The 20,528-nt window shown below is 39.2% G+C and overlaps 1 protein-coding gene across 1 annotated transcript; it reads right to left on the bottom strand.

Moving 5' to 3' along the window:
• Positions 1–411: 411 nt before the first annotated feature.
• On the bottom strand, positions 412–11,311 carry LOC311137361 (midkine-A-like). Its single transcript, XM_084171810.1, has 5 exons — positions 11,211–11,311; positions 2,658–2,746; positions 2,333–2,500; positions 1,898–2,062; positions 412–1,588 (listed from the first exon to the last, which is right to left on the bottom strand). Exons 1-5 carry the CDS (start codon positions 11,213–11,215, stop codon positions 1,572–1,574), a joined length of 444 nt encoding a protein of 147 aa, XP_084027936.1. The 5' UTR covers positions 11,216–11,311; the 3' UTR covers positions 412–1,571.
• Between the last annotated feature and the right edge of the window lie 9,217 nt (positions 11,312–20,528).

The following is a 20,528-nucleotide window of genomic DNA, read 5'->3' as shown; positions in this document are numbered from 1 at the left end:
TAAAAACGTAAGTTGAATCTGAATGATAAGGGTTTTGTGGCTTTTCAATCAATGGCTTGAAAAGTTACACAAAGAGAATCCTAAAATGTACTCCCTTTTGGCCTGAACTTCTCCAATATGTAATAATGATGCATAAAATGTATAACAAATAACCCTTTAGGAATGTGGGAAAGGGCTACTAAATATCGATAATGTGATATAATGTGGTGCGCTGAAGTGGTATACCACATAACAAGATGGCATGAAGCCTTAATCTGCTCAAGAAAATACTTTCTATCTGGTTTCTAATATGTGACTGTGCATGGTAAACAGTTGTATTTCACCAGTGGTAATGCTGTAATTGACAATGGATAATGGAGTAAAGAGTTTATATCACTGTAAGAGTCAAGGCATGTAATTACACAGCTCATAACATTTTAACCTGTTTTTTATTGTTTACAAAACACTTTTGTTGTGGCGTGCTTTCATATAAGTTGATTATTATTATTTAGCAAGTTATCAGACACTGCTAAATGACTGATGTTAATTTAACATGTATTACTTCATATCAATGAGAACTGATCATTTGTAACTGAATTCACGTTTACTGTAATTTTCGTCCTTTTTCTTTACTCCAAGGAGTTTATCCTTTCTACCTTAGTGTTTGCTTTCAGGGAGGAAGGCTTTGCCTTTTTTTCAAGTATTCTAATGTCTTCCAAAATAAATTAAATAAAGTGGTTTCCCCTACAATTAACACAGAAAAACAATTACTTAATATGGAAAGTATTCAGACAAAACACAACTCATTTTTGTTATACAAACAACAGTACAGTATTTTATTATTTTATACAAACCTTATGTTGCAATGCCAGTCATTTCTATAGTTCAAAAATTCATTTAGCAGAGGAGTTCTATTATTCCATAGTATTCTAATATTTGTTTCCTGGATATAGACAGTACACATATCCACTTACAAAATCTATTCCTCTACAATCTTCTAAAATATGTATTTTTGAGCTTCTGGAACATGGTCAACAACACTCATGATCATTGAAGAAATATTATAATTTTGTTTGTAGTGTTGTTTGTTTTGATGTTTAATTTCGTACCTATAGCTTTATTACAACTATCTATAGAAGTTGAAATCTTGACATTTTCTGTTAAAAAAACATAGGATGGCCTATAAACTATGAAGACTGACTTATATGTCAAGTTGCCTATTGAAAAGAATGTAACGTTTTTTTAAAAACCCTTAAAACAAAAAAAACATAACAAGATTGTTTTCATGAAAAGACATGAACATGAGTATAGACAGAGATTGTTGGGTTGTTGTTTTGAGAAGGAAAAGCGCTCAGTGGCAGACAGATGCCGCATCCCAAATGGCACCCTATTCCTTATATAGTGCAATACTTTTGACCAGGGCCCTCTGGTTAAAAGTAGTGCACTATATAAGGAATATGGTGCCATTTGGGACGTAGTCAGAGACACTGGCTGAGTGTTTGGCGAAGGAGGGAGACGATTGTGCTGCTGAAGTAAGCCAGAAGTCACACCTGCTGTGTCTCAGTCAATCCTCAAGCTTCCCTCTTTAGTTGTCACTCTGTCCTCTTCCCTAGAAAAAAAGAAGAAGAAAAAGACAGGGGTTTGGATTCAATTGGGCTATTTCAGTCAAAGGGCGAATTGCATTGTGATATGGTGGCTATGAAATTCCTTTCAGCATATGAAGTGCTTTATTTTCTGCAGTATTGGGTTTGTGTTTTCATGTTGTTTTGGAGAACCTACTTTTCCAGTTTAGTGACAAATACATACCTGCTAAAAAGTATGCCATCTGTATTCAACATCCCCTTAACAAACAGAGTTTCAACCAGTTTTGCCCACTGGGTTTGTCCTATGGTGGTCTATTAAATGAAATCCGACCCACCTTTTCCTCCCTTCCCCTTGGGCTTGGAGGAGCAGGGCTTGGTCACCTCGATGGTGGCCTTGCAGTCTAACTTGAACATGTCTTTCTTCAGGGTTCCTGACCGGCTCTTGGTGCCGGTGGTCGTGTCACACTCGCCCCAGTTGGTGAACCTGTACTTGCAGTCAGCTAGAAATACATAGCATCTATTTTATCAGAAAAATATCCATAAAAATCAAAAGGTATCAGTTAATCTAATTCCGTTATGATTAGGGACCAGAGTTTTTCCTGACCACGATGAGACCTGACCAGTGACCACGAAAAACTATAGGCCCTAGTTACTTAATGATGATGGTACAGAATGCAGATACATGTAGTATATTCACATATATGTGAATATATGTATGTACTGTATGTGTGTGTCAGGACCACATCCATTTCCAACATTTGCCCTCTTACCACCAAAGGCCTTCTTCCAGTTGCAAGGGATATTGCACTTGTGTTTGGTGGTGTGCTCGCCGCAAGTGGCCTCACGGAATCCATCTCCACAGTCACCAGCGTTGGGCACACATTTGCCAAAGTGCTTCTCAGCACACTCTGCTTTGCCCCCCTCTTTGGCTTTCTGACCTGTGGCACCAAAAATAAAAGAAAGAAATCATTGTATTGGTTTTGCCTGACATTTGCTGAAACACAACATAACAAAAACATGAGCTCCTTCAAAGGGATATATATCTTTTTTTAATCTGACGTTTTGTACACAATGTAGTTTGATCACATTTCTCACTTTTTTTGTCACCATGTTTGTGTGCTGCTTCTGCTGTGACCATCAAGACCACAAGCAGCACAAGTGTCATTGAGAGCACACCTCGCATTCTGTGGAGAGAAGATGTAATATCATTATCAACATACTATTGGAAAGTATATTAGCCACTGGGCTGAAAGAGATTATCAAAACACATTATGGTTCCATCTATGTCCTATATATGTTTATGCTTTTGGGAGTTTTATTTGCGCAGAGGCTTCGGACCTTTAGCTGTTGGGAAGAGAACTCGGATGCACAGCCACTCCGTTTATTTTACATGGCCACCCCATTTTAACAGCATTTTTGTGAGCCATCGTCATAATGTACTGGCTTACATTGTACAATATTGGATGTGCTTAAGTTACATCTTAAATCTGTCACACATCTGCAATGTAGCCGTTGGCGTTGATCCTACTATGATTACATAATGTTACAGCAACATTAATCATCCTATGCACTCTCTTCAAGCCAGAGTATTAACTTTTTTCTAATAGACAGAGACACCTAGGCTGTAACTTGTGATTGGATGGTTGGGATGGTTAGTAACTTGTGAGTGATCATGGTTGAGTTCCTGCCCGACTAGATGCGCAGGCGTTGCATTGCCTCAACCAATGGTTGCGTGCCACCTCATCGACTGTTCAGTTTGGCATCAGATTACTAATGCCGCGTTCACGTGCTAGTCAGAACTAGGAAACTTGCTAACTGGTTGAACGCTGCACGTGTATAACTACAACCAGTTAGCAAGTCTGACATTTCCAAGTTTCCTAGTTCTGACGAGTACATGAACGCGGCATATATCCTATGATTTGGTTAGCTGATCGTTAAACACCTATCCAATCATTTTGAGATCTGGCAGGCGTCTGCAATGTAGTCGGGCAGAAACTCAACCCAAGCAGGTCCAACCAGGTATTCCTGTCCTACTAACTAGACTGTCCTTCCTTCCAAGGACAACACTTCTGTTTCTGGGATCCTTCCCAGCATCAGATCATGAAATCAAGAGCAATGCCTAGTGACACATTCCACACCTTTCCGGAAAGTTGTCTGCAGTCCTTTCTATTGTTCCAAAACACCAGCAAGTCATGATAGGCCGCATTCCTTGTGTTACTTAGCTCACTAAACTTCTGAAAAAGTGCATTGGCCAGGCTTTGTGGAATTAGGTCCAACTACATCGATTCGCCCAAGATCAATACTTTAAAAAATGTAAATTATGAAATGCTAACTTTGTACCTATGTTTGCCCATCAAATACAACCACCAACAGTTTTCTCATTGCTGTTGCTCTAAGATGGCAACTCAGCGCAAATGCGCATGTGCCAATTGAATCTCAACAAGTAAACAGTCGGTGGTTGTATTTGATTAACGTTTATTGACACCAAACAAAGAAAGACACATAAACTACAGAGGTCAAACATAGGTACAAGGTCAGCGTTTAATAATTAATATTTTTTAAAGTATTGACCTTGGGTGAATCAATTTAGTCGGACCTGAATTCCAAAAAGCCTGGTCTCTGCTCCACTCCGTTGGTGGAGTTCATCAGAAACTTCCTTCACCATGGAGTGGAGTTTAGTCAGCTACAGTGCCTTCAGAAAGTATTCAGACTTACTCCACATTTTGTTGTGTTACACCCTGAATTCAAAATTGATTAAATATATATATTTATATTATTATATATATATATATATATATTATATATATACCCATCTACACGCAATACCCCATAATGACAAAGTGAAAACATGTTTTTAGAAATGTTTGCAAATGTATTGAAAACAGAACTATCTCATTTAAGGATTCACACCTCTGAGTCTATACATGTTAGAATCACCTTTGGCAGCGATTACAGCTGTGAGTCTTTCTGGGTAAGTCTCTAAGAGCTTTGCACACCTGGACTGTACAATATTTGCACATTATTCTTTTTAAAATTCTTCAAGTTCTGTCAAGTTGGTTGTTGATCATTGCTAGACAGCCATTTTTAAGTCTTGCCATAGATTTTCAAGCCGATTTAAGTCAAAACTGTAGCTAGGGCACTCGAACATTCATTGTCGTCTTGGTAAGCAACTCCAGTGTATAGATTATTGTCCTGCTGAAAGGTGAATGTGTCTCCCAGTGTCTGTTGGAAAGCAGACTGAACCAAGTTTTCCTCTAGGATTTTGCCTGTGCTTAGCTCTATTCCGTTAATTTTTATCCTAAAAAAAACTCCCTAGTCCTTGCAGATGACAATCATACCCATAACATGATGCAGCCACCACCATGCTTGAAAATATGAAGTGGTACTCAGTGATGTGTTGTGTTGGATTTGCCCCAAACATAACGCTTTGTATTCAGGACATAAAGTTAATTTCTTTGCAAATTTCTTTTGCAGTTTTACTTTAGTGCCTTATTGCAAACAGGATGCATGTTTTGGAATATTTGTTATTCTTTACAGGCTTCCTTCTCTTCACTCTGTCATTTAGGTTAGTATTGTGAAGTAACTACAATGTTGTTGATCCATCCTCAGTTTTCTCCTATTACAGCCATTAAATTCTTTAACTGTTTTAAAGTCACCATTGGCCTCATGGTGAAATCCCTGAGCGGTTTCCTTCCTCTCCGACAACTGAGTTAGGAATCTTTGTCTATCTTTGTAGTGACTGGGTGTCTTGCGACGCCATCCGAAGTGTAATAACTAACTTCACCATGCTCAAAGGGATAATCAATGTCTTTGCTTTTTTTTTACCTATCTACCAATAGGTGCCCTTCTTTGCAAGGCATTGGGACACCTACCTGGTCTTTGTGGATGAATCTGTGTTTAAAATTCACTGATCGACTGAGGGACCTTACGTGTGGGGTACAGAGATGAGGTAGTCATTCAAATAAAATAAAATAAAATTGTATTGGTCACATGCACGTGTTTAGCAGATGTTATTGCGGGTGTAGCAAAATGCTTGTGCTTCTAGCTCCGACAGTGCAGTAACATCTAACAAGTAATATCTAACAATTTCACAACATATACCCAATACACACAAATCTAAGTAAGGAATGAATTAAGAATATATACACTACCGTTCAAAATTTTGATGTCACTTAGAAATGTCCTTGTTTTCGAAAGAAAAGCAATTTGTTTGTCCATTAAAATAACATCAAATTGATCAGAAATACAGTGTTAACATTGTTAATGTTGTAAATGGCTATCGTAGCTGGAAACGGCTGATTTTTTATGGAATATCTACATAGGTGTACAGAGGCCCAATATCAGCAACCATCAGTCCTGTGTTCCAATTGCACGTTGTGTTTGCTAATCCAAGTTTATCATTTTAAAAGGCTAATTGATCATTAGAAAACCCTTTTGCAATTATATTAGCACAGCTGAAAAATGTTGTGCTCATTAAAAAAGCAATAAAACTGGCCTTATTGAGACTAGTTGAGTATCTGGAGCATCAGCAATTGTGGGTTCGATTACAGGCTCAAAATGGCCAGAAACAAATAACTTTCTTCTGAAATTCGTCAGTCTATTCTTGTTCTGAGAAATGAAGGCTATTCCATGCGAGAAATTGCCAAGAAACTGAAGATCTCGTACAACGCTGTGTACTACTCCCTTCACAGAACAGCGCAAACTGACTCTAACCAGAATAGAAAGAGGAGTGGGAGGCCCCAGTGCACAACTGAGCAAGAGGACAAATACATTAGTGTCTAGTTTGAGAAACAGGCGCTTCACAGGTCCTCAACTGGCAGCTTCAGTAATAGTACCCGCAAAACACCAGTCTCAACGTCAACAGTGAAGAGGTGACTCCGGGATGCTGACCTTCTAGGCAGAGTTGCAATGAAAAAGCCATATCTCAGACTGCCCATCTTAATCTTTTATTTTTATTGGCCAGTCTGAGATATGGCTTTTTCTTTGCAACTCTGCCTAGATCTATCATAAATGCAGCCTCAGGATATGTGGTTTCCAGTTTGCATAAAGTCCAGTGAAGTTCTTTGAGGGCCGTCGTGGCTTGAAGGGGGATATAAACGGCCGTGGCTATAACGGAGGAAAATTATCTTGGGAGATAATATGGTCGGCATTTGATTGTGAGGTATTCTAGGTCGGGTGAACAAAAGGACTTGAGTTCCTCTATGCTACTACAATTACACCATAAGTTGTTAATCATGAAACACACACCTCCGCCCTTCTGCTTCCCGGAGAGATATTTATTCCTATCTGCGCGATGAACTGAGAATCCTTCTGGCTGGACCGATACCGACAGAGTATCCTGAGAGAGCCATGTTTCCGTGAAACAAAGTATGTTGCAGGCCCTGATGTCTTTCTGGAAAGAAATCCTTGCCCTGAGCTCATCAACTTTGTTATCCAAAGACTGAACATTAGTGAGTAATATACTTGGAAGCGGTGGGTGGTGTACGCGCCTCCTAAGTAGAAACAGCAGGCCGCCTGGAGTACCTCTCCTCCGCTGGCGATGTTTTGGGTCGGCCTCTGGAATCAGTTAAATTGCTCTGGGGAGAGCGAACAAAGGATCTGCTTCGGAGAAGTCGTATTCCTGGTCGTAATGCTGGTAGTTCTGATGAGTTACCGCCGCTCTGATATCCAATAGTTATTCCCGGCTGTATGTAATGACACAAAATATTTCCTGAGCAAATAAAGTAAAAAATAATACCGCAAAGTTTCCTAAGAGCTAGTCGCGAGGCCGCCATCTCTGTCGGCACCATCTTAAACTCATGTTAAACACTATTATTGTACACAGAGTGAGTCCATGCAACTTATGTGACTTGTTAAGCAAATGTATACTCCTGAATTTATTTAGGCTTGCCATAAAGGGATGAAATACTAATTGACTCAAAACATTTCAGCTTTTCAATTTTAATTATTGTTATTTTATTTTTTTTATACAATAAACAAAAATATAAATGCAACATGGAAAGTGTTGATCCCATGTTTCATGAGCTGAAATAAAAGATCCCCGAAATGTTCCATACGCACAAAAAGCGTATTTCTCTCAAATGTTTTGCACTAATTTGTTTACGTCCCTGTTAGTGAGCATTTCGCCTTTGCCAAGATAATCTATTCACCTGACAGGTGTTGCATATCAAGAAGCTGATTAAACAGCATGATCATTACACAGGTACACCTTGTGCTGAGGACAATAAAAGACCACTCTAAAATGTGCAGTTTTGTCACACAACACAATGCCACAGATGTTTCAAGTGTTGAAGGAGCGTGCAATTGGCATGCTGACTGCAGGAATGTCCACCAGAGCTGTTACCAGATAATTTAATTATAATAATTTAATATTAATTTATTTACCATAAGCCGCCTCCAACATCATTTTAGAAAAATTGGCAGTACGTCCAACCGGCATCACAACCGCAGACCACGTGTAACCAAGCCAGCCCAGGACCTCAACATCTGGCTTCTTCACCTGAGGGATCGTCTGTACCTGGCAGATGGCAGACAGAGTCTATGGCGTTCGTGTGGGCGAGCGGTTTGCTGATGTCAACGACGTTGTGAACAGAGCGCCCCATGGTGACGGTGATGTTATGGTATGGGCAGGCATAAGCCACAGACAATGAACACAATTGCATTTTATCGATGGCAATTTGAATGCACAGAGATACTGTGACGAAATCCTGAGGCCCATTCTCGTGCCGTTCATCCGCCACCATCACCTCATGTTTCAGCATGATAATGCACAGCCCCATGTTGCAAGGATCTGTACACAAATCCTGGAAGCTGAAAATGTCCCAGTTTTTCCAAGGCCTGCATATTCACCAGACATGTCACCCATTGAGCATGTTTGGGATGCTCTGGATCGACGTGTACGACAGCGTGTTCCATTTCCCGCCAATATCCAGCAACTTCGCATAGCCATTGAAGAGGAGTGGGACAACATTCCACAGGCCACAATCAACAGCCTGATCAACTATTCGAAGGAGATGTGTCACGCTGCATGAGGCAAATGGTGGTCACACAAGATACTGACTGGTTTTCTGGTCCACACCCCTACCTTTTTTTTCAAGGGATCTGTGACCTACAGATGCATATCTGTATTCCCAGTCATGTGAAATCCATAGATCGGGGCCTAATGAATTTATTTCAATTGACTGACTTCCTTATATGAACTGTAACTCAGTAAAATCTTTGAAATTGTTGCATGTTTATATTTTTGTTCAGTGTAATTCCACTTTGACGTTACATTTACATTATGGGGTATCGTGTGTAGGCCAGTGACACAAAATCTCAATTTACTATATTCTAAATTCAGGCTGTAACACAACAAAAATGTGGAAAAAGTCAAGGGTGTGAATAATTTCTGAAGGCACTGTATGTGTTGCTCTGAGTTACTGCACCTCAATGCGGTACACTGTACTTATTATAACATACTTTGTTCTGTTCTCAGTCAGTTTATAGACAACTTTACTTAGAAGATACTATGCAGTTAACTAACTTCATCTTAGTTGGTGGATCATTTTAGCCTATGAACATAGCCTACTAATATCTGTATCTTTGTTTCCATGATTACATGGAAAACCACGCTACTACAGCTATACACCACATACAGATACTTTCCTGTTGACAGTTTTGCATGATGAAAGTAGGCTAATGGATTCTTACATTGCTCTTATCCGATCATAATATTTTGTCTGGTTAACCTTTGTCTCACTGAATCAACTAATGCCTTCAAGCCTTCTGCCATTACTTGATGAGCGCTCAATCAACAAGCACGGCAGTGTATCCCCTTAATATGTGGGCCACAGGCATCCCCCTTTGAATACATTAAATGTGTCAATAACCCATACATCTCTCCCTGTCTCTCTCCTCCCCCTCCCTCCATTACTGGGCTGGGAAATTACAGTCTTCTTTGAGAGTTCAGTTTCAAGAGAAAGGCCTCCATTAAATGAGTCCGTTCTTTCACACGTCAGCCGGCCGAGCAAATCCCGTTCGTCTCCCGGCCCTAAATGTGGAGGGCTTCTCCGGGCTTTTGTGTGAACAGAACAGGCTCTCAGCAGGCTCCCTCTCCCTCTCTCTCGCTGTGCTCCAGCCATGCAGAGAGAGAGGCCAAGCGCTTGCTGAAAAGCCTTTAGAGTCCGCTCAAAGGAATACTGATTCATTGGGCCAAAACAAAAGGCCTTCTTGCCTGTTTTCATTTCTCTCAAAAGCCCTAACACAGATCCCATGCCACATCTTAGGAGCAAGGCCTCTCCACTGTCCAGCTGAATGTAAACCTATTTGCATAAGAAGACAATCAAGTCTTAAGATGAAGAAAAGAAGCGTGATGCTCCCTTTGGCAGATGCGAGGGCAGTACATTTTGAGAACTTCCTCATGAACCGGAGAGTTCACTCTCCCAAAAGGCAAACTTCATGAAAATCATTTAAAGATGATCTTGAACGCAGATCTGTTGTGGATCTCTAGAACAAAATGATCATATCAACCAAACACTGTGTAAACAATGTGAATCAAGTTTTTACTAAGACATGACCTTGTTATAACCATGGAACCAATATGCGTAGACATATTGAACAAATAGACAACATGAGCTGATGATTCTCCCTCTTTCACAACTATTCACAATTACTTCACAACAACTGTCTCACAACTACGTACAAGACAAACAAAGCCTTACCTAAAAGTTTGGGAAAATACAATCTTTAAAAATGGTTGTGTCACGGGAGGGAGCCACAAAAGAGTGATAGGGGTGCATTCCATTCCTCCAATCACTCTTCCTCAGTTCAACCATGACATAGTTATATAGTTGGATTACCTAACCATGCGATGCCCTATATCCTAAAACTAGACAAAAGTGTGTGGAAAATCTCTGGCAGGATTGACATCCTGCAAGTGCATGAAGAGTGTTGCTTTAATTGGGAGTAAAATAAACCCCCAAGGCAAACAATGAGCTAGCCATGGTAACTTCCTACAGGGTCAGATGAATCCCAACATTTTGATGGTTTTGAAAGGAGAACAAACACATTTAGAAACCACACTGTCGGATGATTGTCCCATAATTATTAGAAGCCACTTTTTCTATCATCAAAACTCAATTAATTGGATCACTTCCACTATCAAAAGCTTAATCTATTTTCCCCATATTTGAATTGAACAATTATATCTCATTGAACAATTACATCTGATTATATGGTTTAGGTGGTAATACCTGTAAGCATAAACAAGTAACACCATAGGATACCCTTTCTAACACCCGATAGAGTTGGGCTACATCATAACACAAGGATGCTCCTGTAGGAATGTGAAAACCAAGTTTAAAAAATGTCCCTCCCATTGTAAGAAGTCTTAAAGCGGTATATACATTTTTTTTGAGAATATAGAGTAAAAAACCCAGTCTGTACCGATATGCTATTTGATAGTTCGTAAAACAAATTTGAGATTTGGTTTGTGTATAATGTGTAATACCCAGCCTACCAAGGCATGCACTTGTTCTGAACATCGACAGCAAATCAGTGAACAAAGAAAAAATGTAAATTACATATGGATATGCTATATTATTCTTAATAATTAATGCCTTAAACTGACAAAAAAATGCGGCATAAGAAAACAGTGCGTCAACTTACTTCATTCTCACAAGTAGGCAACTTCACAGTCAGTCAAGTCACTATACCGGTTGTGTAGTCGTTTGCTTTCCCGCACCCAGACTACAGCTTGCGTTTACTGTGTCGTCCTACTTTTTTTTCTCGAAACTAGTTTGAGCTGGTCACATATGAACAATGTTTAAATCTGCCACTCGGTGACATCACTTACCCATGTGGCATCACTTTAATCCATATAATGGTAGGCAAAACAAGCCCATCTCATTTGCACAATATACAGTGGTCATGATTTCTGAGAACTGCCTGCTTCATTAATTATTGTTCATTCAAACGTGTTTTACAGTGTTTATCACTTACAACTTTTTGTGACAGACCTTTTATTATTGTTAAATACACCTGTTGTCATCAAGTAACACTGTAGACTCCCAAATAGATTAATATTGCATTTAATATAGCATTAAATGCAAATATTATGTCAGTGTTATGTTACAATCCAAAATTGTGAACCACATGTCTGTTATAAGAATGTAGAGAGGTATGGAGGAATCCTGCAGAATGGCAGGTGAATTGCAAGCCAAAGAGCTTTGTAGAATATACAGTTTCACTTTTCACTACTAGGACCAGTAATTCGCATCTTGATTCTCAGGTTTTCCATCCCAGTAATTAGCTTCACTTCATCCATCAATGATTCACTGCTTCCTTATTGCACAACAGACCCACAATGCACTCATATTTACCCATGGTCATAAACATCTCTCCTTTATCCCTCTCATCCATTCTTTCCCAATGAAGTCCACATGACTTCTGTTATGGGGTGAGGAACACCTGTTTAGTCAGGGAATGATTCAGTTGGATAAATAATACCTGTATAAATACTGTAAGGTTTTGTGTAAGGTTTGTCACTGGGTTATAGATCACCATTTGGCTCTTGTGTACACAGTAGCAACCTTTGTTTCTTTCATTAACAACATGTTTTGTTGAAGTAATGTATTTTCATAATGTGAATTCTTTAGTGCTTTTAAGTTGATTGGGGTGTCTGTATTGTTATATTAATATATCATTATACATTGAACAAAAATATAATTGCAACATATTGGTCACATGTTTCATGAGCTGAAATAAAATATTCCAGACATTTTCCATACACACAAAAAGCATTTTTCTCTCAAGTTTTGTGCAAAAATGTGTTTACATCCCTGTTAGTAAGCATTTCTCCTTTGTCAAGATAATCCATCCACCTGACAGTTGTGGCATATCAAGAAGCTGATTAAAGAGCATGATCATGACACAGGTGAACCTTGTGCTGGGGACAATAAAAGGCCACTCTAAAATGTGAAATTTTTTCACACAACACAATGCCACAGATGTCTAAAGTTTTGAGAGAGTGTGCAATTGACATGCTGACTGCAGGAATGTCCACCAAAGCTGTTTCCAGAGAATTTAATGTTAATTTCTCTACCATAAGCCGACTCCAACGTCATTTTACAGAATTTGGCAGTACATCCAACTGGCTTTACAACCGCGGACCACGTATATGGCATCGTGTGGGCGAGCGGTTTGCTGATGTCAACGTTGTGAACAGAGTGCCCCATGGTGGCGTTGGGGCTATGGTATGGGCAGGCATAAGGTACGGACAACGAACACAATTGCATTTTATCGATGGCAATTTGAATGCACAGAAATACTGTGATGAGATCCTGATGCCCATTTCTTTTAAAGGTATCTGTGACCAACATATGCATATCTGTATTCCCAGTCATGTGAAATCCGTAGATTAGGGTCTAATGAATTTATTTCAATTGACTGATTTCCTCAAATGAACTGTAACTCGGTAAAATCTTTGAAAGTGTTGCGTGTTGCATTTATATTTTTGTTCAGTATAATTATGTTACATGGTTTAATCTAGACAAACCTGTCAATACACTTTAATAAAAACACAGTGACCCTTCCGCTATATAGCTTGAAAAAACATTCACATGCTTCTTTATGTATATTAAACATGTATTAAAGCTGAAAAAAGCAGAAGCTTATATATTTCTCTCATGGCTTTGTTGACTGTTGCTTCTCAGGGCAGAGTTGAATGCCACCACCACCCAAGGTTGTCGGTTCCCTCCTCAAGCTGAAATGGATCAGTCAGGCGTGGGGGACATTGTTGGTCTGTTGCTATTGGAGCCTGCAGCTGGGAAGCTGGGAAAAGTCACATGAAGGCCAACTTGTGGAAGGAAGTCTTCCCCTGCTGAGTCCTATAAAGTTGTCCTCCCTTTTCCAACCCAAGAAAAAAACAGCCATCAAGTAAGGAACCAACCAATGAAATAATCTGTGAACGTTTTCTGATCCCAGGAATGTCCCCCCCCAATCAATCCCAGGGCTGATCTGAGATGAGGTACCCCCTGTCAATGTAATCTTATTCATTATGATAAAAAAGGGAGACGCCCAGATGCCCTTCATTCTATTTACCCCAGAAAAGAAGAAGAGCCAATTGAACAAAGATCCCCATGCTTCAACTAACTTAAACGTATCACGTAACCATAAATATATTTTTTAAAGTAAAGTAGTGACAGTCAGAAACTGCAACAATCATTGTTTAAAGGTTTATAAAAATAAATAAAAACTGTAGTAAACAGGCTTGAAGAGCAAATATACAGCACAATACAACTATATTTAAAAATATATATATTTCATACAGGTCTGTCCATTACTCTGGTCGCTGTTCATAAGTACAAACATTATCTTTTGAAAGGGACTGCACATCGGACAGCAGCAGTAGTCATTCTGACATTCTCAATGGCTTGATGCTAATTCTCCAACCCTGAATTGCACAGCAACTCAAAACAAAGCATTGATAACACACCCAAATAAGTTTTATAACACATAAATAAGCAGGTCTACAAAGATTTCTAAGTATTGATAAAAAGCGATCTATATTTCATAATAATCAAGCCATATTTCTGATAATACTTGTAAAAGTTGTAAAGTGATAAGTAAACTGATGTTGTAAGATACTTGACTGAGCAGTCAGGTTACACATACAATAGTTTAAATAAGTTTCATCGAGACAAAGGAATGCTAGACAAATGACTGAATAAGGCTAATAAAGTGAAGTGATTAATGCTCATGTTAACTGGCTAATATATGAAAGATACAGTACAGTAGTAAAGAATTGACTTAAGTAGTAATGGTGTGCAATAAAAAAATATTTGGGAATCTGTTCACTGTTATGTGTTGAATTCTTACTAGACTTTTGTAGCATGTAAAACACATTTTAATCTAGCAAGTGTATCTTGTTGGCTGAAGTAAAGGGAGAAATACATTATGAAGCATAGTTATTGCCAAACGTGGTGCTATTGCCATGTCTTTCAAAGCAAAGATTCCCTAAAGAACCAGAAATGTAAGAAGTATCAGAGTTAATAAATGACAATAAATGTAACAACAGAAACAGGTATGTAGAATTGAACACATGTATCATGGTCTATAACATATAATGTACTTGCTTTGGCGGATATAGGGTTAACTTTCTGACGTCCTCATAACACACTCTTAATGTCCTCGTAATACACACTTAAGTCCACTCATCATCCAAAACACAAGACGGAGGCAGTTTTACATGGGCTAAAGATGCTTCCAATAAGTAAATAAGGATGTTTCACCTATTTACAGAAAAACTATACATCACAAAGTACACATTTGTAAAAATACATCAGATTTACATTTTATGTAACAAACATGGACAGAGAACAGAAAAATATCTCAAAGCTGTGGTATATAAATATCTAAGGACTGTACAAGGTAATGCAGCGAGAGCAAATTCAAGCCACAGAGAAATATAAAGTATTTCTTTAGCAATAAGAGTGGTAGTGCAAATGCGGCTTTTAATAATGAGTTACTAGGATGCCTGTTTTTTTCATATTTGATCATAAGCAAAAATGCAGTTATTTCTAAATATAGTATAGCATTTCATAGATATAGTTGAAGTCGGAAGTTTACATACACCTTAGCCAAATACATTTAAACTCAGTTTTTCACAATTCCTGACATTTAATCCTAGTAAAGATTCCCTGTCTTAGGTCAGTTAGGATCACCACTTTATTTTAAGAATGTGAAATGTCAGAATAATAGTAGAGAGAAATGATTTTTTCAGCTTTTATTTCTTTCATCACATTCCCAGTGGGTCAGAAGTTTAAATACACTCAATTCCTGACTGATGTCTTGAGATGTTGCTTCAATATATCCACATAATTTTCCTTCCTCATGATGCCATCTATTTTGTGAAGTGCACCAGTCCCTCCTGCAGCAAAGCACCCCCACAGCATGATGCTGCCACCCCCTTTCTTCACGGTTGGGATGGTGTTCTTCGGCTTGCAAGCACCCCCTTTTTCCTCCAAACATAACAATGGTCATTATGGCCAAACAATTATATTTTTGTTTCATCAGACCGGAGGACGTTTCTCCAAAAAGTACTATCTTTGTCCCTATGTGCAGTTGCAAACCGTAGTCTGGCTTTTTATGGTGGTTTTGGAGCAGTGGCTTCTTCCTTGCTGAGCGGCCTTTCAGGTTATGTCAATATAGGACTCGTTTTACTGTGGATATAGATACTTTTGTACATGTTTCCTCCAGCATCTTCACAAGGTCCTTTGTTGTTGTTCTGGGATTGATTTGCACTTTTCGCACCAAAGTACGTTCATCCCTAGGAGACAGAACGCGTCTCCTTCCTGAGTGGTATGACGGCTGCGTGGTCCCATGCTGTTTATACGCGCGTACTATTGTTTGTACAGATGAACGTGGTACCTTCAGGCGTTTGGAAATTGCTCCCAAGGATGAACCATACTTGTGGAGGTCTACAATTTTTTTCTGAGGTCTTGGCTGATTTCTTTTGATTTTCCCATGATGTCAAGCAAAGAGGCACTGAGTTTGAAGGTAGTTCTTGAAATACATCCACAGGTACACCTCCAATTGACTCAAATGATGCCAATTAGCCTATCAGAAGCTTCTAAAGCCATGATATCATTTTCTGGAATTTTCCAAGCTGTTTAAAGGCACAGTCAACTTAGTGTATGTAAACTTCTGACCCACATGAATTGTGATACAGTGAATTATAAGGGAAATAATCTGTCTGTAAACAATTCTTGGAAAAATTACTTGTGTCATGCACAAAGTCCGACTTGCCAAAACAATAGTTTGTTAACAAGAAATGTGTGGAGTGGTTGAAAAACGAGTTTTAATGACGCCAACCTAAGTGTATGTAAACTTGCGACTTCAACTGTATACATTGGTTTATTAGTGGTAGACATAAGCTTTAAGTAAAATATCCAATGGCAGATCATTAGAGTAAACAAGAACATCCAGAGGTTTTAGATTTTCAAAAGGAAAGCCTTCATTCAATACGGCAAAGCATCTATCCTATCTAGTGTTGCAAAGGGAGGGTATATTACTGGAAACATTCGAAGTTTACCAGTAAACTACCAACATTTTAGTAACTTTCAAGGTATATATGGAATTTATCAGATGACATCTAGTGGCCTTATTGGGTACTTCAGAATATCACAGATGTCTGTAATTATCTCTGGCCTTCTGTATGGCCTTATCACATGTAAAATATATAACAAAAACAAATAAGATGATTTAAAACATTATCCTAAATATTAACCATTCACTTAGTGTATACCATTGGTGTTTAATATGAGGGTTCCAGCATTAAATATCCTTTATTTATTTGTCTTTGTCGTAAATGTTTTCGGGCCAAACTGATGGTAGTTGTGAAAAAAGTCAATAGTTGGAAGAGTTGCAGAGTTAATTGAAAATAATGCCATTGTTGATTAGATGCTTTTTTCATTCATTAGGCTATTTTCTATCCACTAGAAACTCATGGACAATATGGACCCAGATATAAAAATGAATACTATATATGGAATACGTTTTTTTAAAGTTATTCAAATATATACTGAACGAATATATAAACGCAACATGTAAAGTGTTGGTCCCATTTTTCATGAGCTGAAATAAAAGATTCCAGACATTTTCCATAAGCACAAAAAGCTTATTTCTCTCACATTTTGTGCACAAATGTGTTTACATCCCTGTAAGTGAGCATTTCTCCTTTGCCAAGATAATCCATCCACCTGACAGGTGTGTCATATCAAGATTAAACAGCATGATCATTACACAGGTGCAGCTTGTGCTGCGAACAATAAAAAGGCTACTCTAAAATGTGCAGTTTTGTCACACAACACAATGCCACAGATGTCTCAAGTTTTGAGGGAGCGTGCAATTGGCATGCTGACTGCAGGAATGTCCAACAGAGCTGTTGCCAGATAATTTAATGTTCATTTCTCTACCATAAGCCACCTCCAACGTCATTTTAGAGAATTTGGCAGTACATCCAACCGGCTTCACAAACACAGACCACGAGTAACCACGTCAGCCCAAGACCTTCACATCCGGCTTTTTCAACTGCGGGATCGTCTATGGACTGGGAGGGGGGCTGCTGAGGAGTATTGTAACAAAGCCCTTTTGTGAGGAAAAACTGATTCTGATTGGCTGGGCCTGGCTCCACAGTGGGTGGACCTGGCTCCCAAGTGGGTGGGCCTATGCCCTCCCAGGCCCACCCATGGCTGTGCCCCTGCCCAGTCATGGGAAATCCATAGATCAGGACCAAATTTATTTATTTAAATTGACTGATTTCCTTCTATGATTACCTTCTATTTCCTTCTTGAAATTGTTGCATGTTGCGTTTATATTTTTGATCAGTATAAATGACCAAAGTTACCATAGATTATCTGTTAATTACCCAAATTAACGAAGATTCCGGTAACGTTGGTAAATGACTGGTAGCTTTGCAACCCTAATGCTTTCTCAAGCCCACACTTACACAAACAGTATCCCTGGTTAATTCTCTAGAGTCTAAGGGGGGGTTATACAGTGCCTTGCAAAAGTATTCATCCCCCTTTGCATTTTTCCTATTTTGTTGCATTACAACCTGTCATTTAAATGGATTTTTATTTGGATTTCATGTAATGGACATACACAAAATAATCCAAATTGGTGAAGTGAAATGAAAAAAATTACTTGTTTAAAAAAATTCAAAAAAATAAATTACGGAAAAGTGGTGCGTGCATATGTATTCACCCCCTTTGCTATGAAGCCCATAAATAAGATCTGGTGCAACCAATTACCTTCAGAAGTCACATAATTAGATAAATAAAGTCCACCTGTGTGCAATCTAAGTGTCACATGATCTGTCACATGATCTCAGTATATATACACCTGTTCTGAAAGGCCCCAGAGTCTGCAACACCACTAAGCAAGGCGCACCATCAAGCAAGCGGCACCATGAAGACCAAGGAGCTCTCCAAACAGGTCAGGGACAAAGTGGTCCTCTGTAGCTCAATTGGTAGAGCATGGCGCTTGTAACGCCAGGGTAGTGGGTTTGATCCCCGGGACCACCCATACGTAAAAATGTATGCACACATGACTGTAAGTCGCTTTGGATAAAAGCGTCTGCTAAATGGCATATTATAATATATTATTATAAGTACAGATCAGGGTTGGGTTATAAAAAAAATATCCGGAACTTTGAACATCCCACGGGCACCATTAAATCCATTATTAAAAAATGGAAAGAATATGGCACCACAACAAACCTGCCAAGAGAGGGCCGCCCACCAAAACTCACGGACCAGGCAAGGACGGCATTAATCAGAGAGGCAACAAAGAGACCAAAGATAACCCTGAAGGAGCTGCAAAGCTCCACAGCAGAGATTGGAGTATCTGTCCATAGGACCACTTTAAGCCGTACACTCCACAGAGCTGGGCTTTACGGAAGAGTGGCCAGAAAAAAGCCATTGCTTAAAGAAAAAAATAAGCAAACACGTTTGGTGCTCGCCAAAAGGCATGTAGGAAACTCCCCAAACATATGGAAGAAGGTACTCTGGTCAGATGAGACAAAAATTGAGCTTTTTGGCCATCAAGGAAAACGCTATGTCTGGCGCAAACCCAACACCTCTCATCACCCCGAGAACACCATCCCAATGAAGCATTGTGGTGGCAGCATCATGCTGTGGGGATGTTTTTCATCGTCAGGGACTGGGAAACTGGTCAGAATTGAAGGAATGATGGATGGCGCTAAATACAGGGAAATTCTTGAGGGAAACCTGTTTCAGTCTTCCAGAGATTTGAGACTGGGACGGAGGTTCACCTTCCAGCAGGACAATGACCCTAAGCATACTGCTAAAGCAACACTCTAATGGTTTAAGGGGAAGCATTTTAATGTCTTGGAATGGCCTAGTCAAAGCCCAGACCTCAATCCAATTGTGAATCTGTGATATGACTTAAAGATTGCTGTACACCAGCGGAACCCATCCAACTTGAAGGAGCTGGAGCGGTTTTGCCTTGAAGAATGGGCAAAAATCCCAGTGGCTAGATGTGCCAAAAGTATAGAGACATACCCCAAGAGACAAGCAGCTGTAATTGCTGCAAAAGGTGGCTCTGCAAAGTATTGACTTTGGGGGGGGGGGGGGGGGGGGGTAGTGGGTTCGATCCCCGGGACCACCCATACGTAGAAATGTATGCACACATGACTGTAAGTTGCTTTGGATAAAAGCGTCTGCTAAATGGCATATTATATTATTATCATTTAGCTATTTGATTTAGAACTTTAAGACTGTTTATACCCTTTAGGTATAAAAAATTTAATATAAATGATTTGATAAAATATAGAATTTGGCCTTTACTACCAAATCCCATAGAAACCTATTGAATAACACATTCATAAAATGGCAAAAAAAACAGTCAAAAAATAAATCATAAGGAATATAGTTTTGAAGTATCTGTCCTATATCTAGGAGATATAAGAAAGCTCAGGAAATATTTAACCCCTTTTTTGGGTAGGCACATATTTTTTTCTTTACCGGTACCGGTTACCTTCAGACAAGTCCCGTGACACTTGTGGAGTACACCATCGTGTTCGTGAGAGTCTCATCTTTCCATAGAGTGATCATATTCGTTTTTGTAGGCCAAACCGTTCGGATGCTACGATTTTTGGGATGTCTCATGGTCTTACAAACACCATTGTAGCTCGGCCACCTTCCACCGCAGATGCAGAAGGTCACCATAGGCGGATGCGGAGGATTAAGATGCAGCCCCAAAAATATCTCTAGCTTAAACAGCTGGATTTTGATGTTTAAAAAAAAAATTATGTTACTTAGGTTGAGGGACCGGTGTGTCAATAAACTCTAGGGCGTTAAAACCAACCTTTTTCAATGACACACACTTTACACATTATCTATAGATACCTTGCCATTGCATATGGAGAAAGATACAAGGTTCATGAAGCCACATTCAGATACA

Source organism: Coregonus lavaretus, assembly GCF_964263955.1.
Source record: "Coregonus lavaretus genome assembly, chromosome: 11".
NCBI classification, from domain to species: domain Eukaryota; kingdom Metazoa; phylum Chordata; class Actinopteri; order Salmoniformes; family Salmonidae; genus Coregonus; species Coregonus lavaretus.
The sequence above is the reverse complement of the archived record's forward strand: the minus strand, read 5'-3'. Positions and strand labels throughout refer to the sequence as shown.

Coding starts and splice junctions, on each gene's coding strand:
- LOC311137361 (XM_084171810.1), bottom strand. Junction 2,501..2,657: donor CAAACATGGTGACAAAAAAA/GTGAGAAATGTG, acceptor TTGGTGCCACAG/GTCAGAAAGCCAAAGAGGGG. Junction 2,063..2,332: donor CTGGAAGAAGGCCTTTGGTG/GTAAGAGGGCAA, acceptor ATGTATTTCTAG/CTGACTGCAAGTACAGGTTC.